Raw genomic sequence first — 6,000 nt, 5'->3', positions numbered from 1 at the left:
CAACAAACTGCAGAAGGATCTCATTACCGTGCGCTGACACTCAGCAGGGGCAGAACGCATTTATACTTTTGTAGAACATAGTTCCCTCGTGTTTTTGAGAGGCGTTAAATCACAAGATTAGTGTGCCACCACAAAGGAAGAGCGACAAAGAACGGGATTCGACGGACAAAGGAAAGCTGTTTTAACTGATTTCAAACAACAGAACTACTACAATTGGGAAAACATTACATGTTTTCAAGTATCCCCCCCCCCCCCCCCCACTGAACGTTTGCGGTATTCCTGTTACAGAAATGTAATGCAACGTACTGTACAATTATAAAGGAATTCACTTTACAGTGACATTCGAGACAATTTGTTAACCATCTATTCGGAGACAAAGAGCAAGACATTACCTATCGCTTGAGGTAAGACTGGAATTTATATTCTGCAAGGACACCGAAAGCGTTCAACAATATGGGGTGAGTGCACTGCAGCTTTATAGTTTCTCAAATCAAGTTGCGCTTTCTCTACAATCTCTTGAAAAGGCAAAGACAAAAAGTGAAGTTTGGGATGAGTTCAGGGTGGTATGTATAAATTGCCCATGTTGTTGTATGAATTTGATTGGAAATATTCTTTAAGATTTGGCATGTTATCGCCCTAATGTATGGGTGTAATGTATGCATGCATTGACCCCCCCCCCCCCCCCCCCCCCCAAAAAAATGTTTCTGTGAATTCTTAAATGTTTTGTCCATAAGTCTTAATCTTTTCTTAATGATCTTATTTGAAAGAAGGGTTTAATCTTCTTTTTCAACTGACCTAATTTCAGCGCCATCAGCTTTTAAGCAGCATGGTTGATGCCCTCAGTCTACTGTATGAATGTTCACCTTGACTATGGCTACATTGTTCCACACTGTCGAACATATCATACTGATGTGTTGAAATAATCAGATTAAAATGCCACAGTTCACATACACAGAAATGTTGATGGCCTTGGTTGTATTGTGTGGTGCAATAGCCTAGCATTACAGAATTTACTCTAATTCTTAGCCCTTTTCTCCAATTAATATTTACTCATGTTTACCATGGTAACAGACAGCTTTTGAAGCCACCCCATAATTTGATAGTCAAGCTGTGCTCAAGGCTCCATAGCTCAATAATGGACTAAAGGAGCCTGAAGTTACTCCTTTATAGTTCAAGGGCCTTACATGTTCTTTTTAGAGGCGAATTGGCTCTGGCAGCCAAATACTCCATCTAAATGTGAATCGATTCTCAATAGTGGTACGGATCTAGAAACATAAAGACCTCTACTTTCATATCACATCAAAATATTTTCACAAATGCAAAATATACACTCACTGTACACTGTTTTAACACAGTTGCAGCACACAGTATTTTTCAGTGACAACACTTTTGTGCCATCTGTCTTCCGTTTACACACAGGTGTTTGGAGACGCAGATAGCTAATTAGCACAGGTAGGCTATGCCTCTGTCTGTTGTTCGTACACAAGCGCTGTAACATGGAAATATGGCTGTGTGGGAAGCCTATAAAGGTGTAATACATTTAAAATGTTTTAAACGTATTAGTATTTCTCGCTGATAAGAACAATACGTTCCTTATGTTTCCAAAAACATACCACAAGTGTTCAGAACGAGCGTCGGGGCTGTTAACGAAACTTCCCCAGCCAGAGGATACTATTGCCAATAGGAGCTGAAGGTAGTTGGCGTCTATGAATGGGTTAAAGGCTCCATTGATGGTGAAATCATTAGTTGAAAGATTTATGTTGTCTCTTTGAATTATTTAACTAATGATATTTAAGAAGGGCCTTGGAAACCAATGGGGGGGGGGGGGGGGGGGGGGGATTTAGTGTATTGTAAGTATGTCTGGGTAAGGATGCAGTCAGCTCAGCTTCAGAGAAACTAGTGCTGTCTTTAGTTCCCATAGTTCTCCACCACAGACAAAAGGTTGGGAAAGAAGAAGAACTAGTCTAACCTCATGCTGTTTTCATTTGACCTTGAAAAACCTCAGTGATTTTTGAAGTTTATTCCACTTTTTTTTTTAAAGTCTAATTTGAAGTGTTACATTCTTTTTCCATCACAGAAAAGGAGCCTTCCCTGAGCTGTAAACATGTATCCATCACACAGAGAAAGGTATTATTGACACATGTCATATGTGTTGTGCTAATTCATTGTCCATTTTCCCTGTCCCCAAAAATGTGCCCTCATCTACAAGTCTCCCCTCCCAATTGCCCCATCTTGTCACGTCATGTATGCTCTTATCATATTCTAATCCAGGGATAAAAATTAGAGCACCTACAGTACGAGCGGCAGGTAGCCTAGTGGTTAGAGCATTGGACTAGTAACCGAAAGGTTGCAAGATCGAATCCCTGTTCTGACCCTGAACAAGGCAGTTAACCCACTGTTCCTAGGCTGTCATTGAAAATAAGAATTAGTTCTTAACTGACTTTCCTAGCTAAATAAAGGTAAAATTAAACTGGGACAGAAGTCCAAACTGGATTTTTCATGCCTCATCTTTTTTATTTAATTTTTATTTAACCAGGTAGGCCAGTTGAGAACAAGTTCTCATTTACAACTGCGACCTGGCCAAGATAAAGCAAAGCAGTGCGACACAAACAACAACACAGAGTTACACATGAAATAAACAAACATACAGTCAATAACACCAATAGAAAAGTTAATATACAGTGTGTGCAAATGAGGTAAGATAAGGGAGGTAAGGCAATAAATAGGCCATAATGGCAAAATAATTACAATTTAGCAATTAAACACTGGAGTGATAGATGTGCAGAAGATGAATGTGGAAGTAGAGATACTGGGGTGCAAAGGAGAATAAAAAAATAACAGTATGGGGATGAGGTAGTTAGATGGGCTATTTACAGATGGGCTATGTACAGGTGCAGTGATCTGTGAGCTGCTCTGACAGCTGGTGCTTAAAGATAGAGAGGGAGATATGAGTCTCCAGCTTCAGTGATTTTTGCAATTCGTTCCAGTCATTGGCAGCAGAGAACTGGAAAAAAAGGCGGCCAAAGGAGGAATTGGCTTTGGGGGTGACGAGTGAAATATCTGCTGGAGCGCGTGCTGCTATGGTGACCAGTGAGCTGAGATTAGGCTGGGCTTTACTTAGCCAAGACTTATAGATGACCGAGAGCCAGTGGGTTTGGCGACAAATATGAAGCGAGGGCCAGCCAACGAGAGCATACAGGTCGCAGTGGTGGGTAGTATATGGAGCTTTGGTGACAAAATGAATGGCACTGTGATAGACTGCATCCAATTTGCTGAGTAGAGTGTTGGAGGCTATTTTGTAAATGACATCGCCGAAGTCAAGGATCGGTAGGATAGTCAGTTTTACGAGGGTATGTTTGGCAGCATGAGTGAAGGATGCTTTGTTGCGAAATAGGAAGCCGATTCTAGATTTAATTTTGGATTGGAGATGCTTAATGTGAGTCTGGAAGGAGTGTTTACAATCTAACCAGACACCTAGGTATTTGTAGTTGTCCACATATTCTAAGTCAGAACCGTCCAGAGTAGTGATGCTTGATGGGCGGGCAGGTGCGGGCGGCGATCGGTTGAAGAGCATGCATTTAGTTTTACTTGCATTTAAGAGCAGTTGGAGGGCCAGAAGAAGGGCCAGAAGTATACAGAATGGTGTCGTCTGCGTAGAGGGGGATCAGGGAATCACCAGCTGCAAGAGCGACATCATTGATGTATACAGAGAAAAGAGTCGGCCCGAGAATTGAACCCTGTGGCACCCCCATAGATACTGCCAGAGGTCCGGACAACAGGCCCTCCGATTTGACACACTGAACTCTATCAGAGAAGTAGTTGGTGAACCAGGCGAGGCAGTCATTTGAGAAACCAAGGCTGTTGAGTCTGCCGATAAGAATGTGGTGATTGACAGAGTCGAAAGCCTTGGCCAGGTCGATGAATACAGCTGCACAGTATTGTCTCTTATCGATGGCGGTTATGATATCGTTTAGGACCTTGAGCGTGGGTAAGGTGCACCCATGACCAGCTCGGAAACCAGATTGCATAGTGGAGAAGGTACGGTGGGATTCGAAATGGTCGGTGATCTGTTTGTTAACTTGGCTTTCGAAGACCTTAGAAAGGCAGGGTGGGATAGATATAGGTCTGTGACAGTTTGGGTCTAGAGTGTCTCCTTTGAGGAGGGGTATGACCGCGGCAGCTTTCCAATCTTTGGGGATCTCGGACGATACGAAAGATAGGTTGAACAGGCTAGTAATAGGGGTTGCAACAATTGCGGCGGATAATTTTAGAAAGAGATGGTCCAGATTGTCTAGTCCGGCTGATTTGTAGGGGTCCAGATTTTGCAGCTCTTTCAGAACATCGGATATCTGGATTTGAGTGAAGGAGAAATGGTGGAGGCTTGGGCAAGTTGCTGAGGGCTGTTGACCGGGATAGGGGTAGCCTGGTGGAAAGCACGGCCAGCCATAGAAAAATGCTTATTGAAAATCTCAATTATCGTGGATTTATTGGTGGTGACAGTGTTTCCTAGGCTCAGTGCAGTGCGCAGCTGGGAGGAGGTGCTCTTATTCTCCATGGACTTTAGTGTCCCAGAACTTTTTGGATATTTGGTTTCTGCACTGAGATGCATTTACCCTGAAATTGTCCTCATAAATTATTGCATTGTGTCAAAGACATTGTGCCTAAACCAGAACAGGATTTGTTTTGCGTTGTGCAAGCTTGAGTAAAATTAGACAAATTATATATGCCATGAAATGGTCTTTTGTGGCCTATAGGTTATTGCTCAATGAGAATTCTGAGGTTGAGGAAGTGCTTGCTAATTGCTGTTTTTGGGATCTTTGCTATTGCTTATGCATGTAATATTCTCTCTCCCATTCATTTTAATTTCTTGACTACAGCATTTTATCAGTCAGACATATGCAAGAGCCTACTGACCAAGTTAAGAGCCTGCACTTCATAATACAAGTGAATATGATGCTAAGAAGGTTTTGACAAGTTTCCAGATTATTTAGCAAAAGGCAATGTTGTATCGTTAACATTCTTAAATTGTTGAGAATTCCATTTGATGAGAACATAATTTGGCCCCTGGAGAGGAATGTGTGGATTAAAGAATGAAACACCTTAGCACCTTGATAGAAGACCATATGTGAGCTGAGATGTCTACTTGTTGTTGAGTAGTAGTGAGTTAGCGTTTCCACCGTGCTATTTTGGTATTTAGTTGTGCAGTGTCATGTTGCTGAAATGGCCGGACACTTTCGCTGGCTCAGGAATGTTGACGTGAGGCTCACTCGACTCTCAGGGGGGTCATAGGAATGAAACCCTTAAAGGAGTACTACAGTCAAAATGTGTTTTTCTCTCACATTTTATTCTCTATACAAAACAATAATCTAGGTTTCTGGAAAGGAATAGGGGCAATTCCACAGTAACAGAATTGCACTGAGACTCAGGTTTTCACTTAAAATGTATGCCAAACAAAAAACATTGATTTTAAAGTTTAACAAACCAAATAACTCTGTTCACAAGGACTACTTTTAACAATTTACACTGAACATTTTACAAAAACACATTTACTGGAAGAACTGTGCAGGTGCAAAGTTTAGGATCAGAATTTTGGTACAATTTATGTGATGACGATTCAAGATGTCTGCAGAATGAATGGGGTATCAGCTATGACATGACACCATGAGTTTGATTTATTATATATTTTTTTCGTTATTGAACTACTGTAGGTGAAGTGGATTTACATCCGGTAACAGAATTGTGGTTACGGAATTTCATCATTGGACCCTGATCTGTAAATCAAATCAAATCAAATTTTACTTGTCACATACACATGGTTAGCAGATGTTAATGCGAGTGTAGCGAAATGCTTGTGCTTCTAGTTCTGACAATGCAGTAATAACCAACGAGTAATCTATCCTAACAATTCCACAACTACTACCTTATACACACAAGTGTAAAGGGATAAAGAATATGTACATAAAGATATATGAATAAGTGATGGTACAGAACGGCATAGGC

The 6,000-nt window shown here is 41.3% G+C and overlaps 1 protein-coding gene across 4 annotated transcripts in view; it reads left to right on the top strand.

The window, feature by feature from the left end:
- Positions 1-6,000, top strand: part of homer3b (homer scaffold protein 3b) — a 44,101-nt gene continuing 38,101 nt past the window's right edge. For 2 of the 4 annotated variants that reach the window (XM_039002217.1, XM_039002215.1), the window contains exons 1-2: positions 1-458; positions 2,078-2,127. In XM_039002217.1, the coding sequence (XP_038858145.1) occupies positions 2,105-2,127 (23 nt within the window). In that variant the 5' untranslated portion in view covers positions 1-458; positions 2,078-2,104. Of the gene's footprint in view, positions 459-1,419; positions 1,453-2,077; positions 2,128-6,000 lie in introns of all 4 variants that reach the window. The other 2 variants (XM_039002216.1, XM_039002218.1) reach the window with 2 other exon arrangements.

This window comes from Salvelinus namaycush, chromosome 10, assembly GCF_016432855.1.
Source record: "Salvelinus namaycush isolate Seneca chromosome 10, SaNama_1.0, whole genome shotgun sequence".
In the NCBI taxonomy this organism is placed as follows: domain Eukaryota; kingdom Metazoa; phylum Chordata; class Actinopteri; order Salmoniformes; family Salmonidae; genus Salvelinus; species Salvelinus namaycush.
This window is presented reverse-complemented; position numbering and strand designations above follow the sequence as displayed.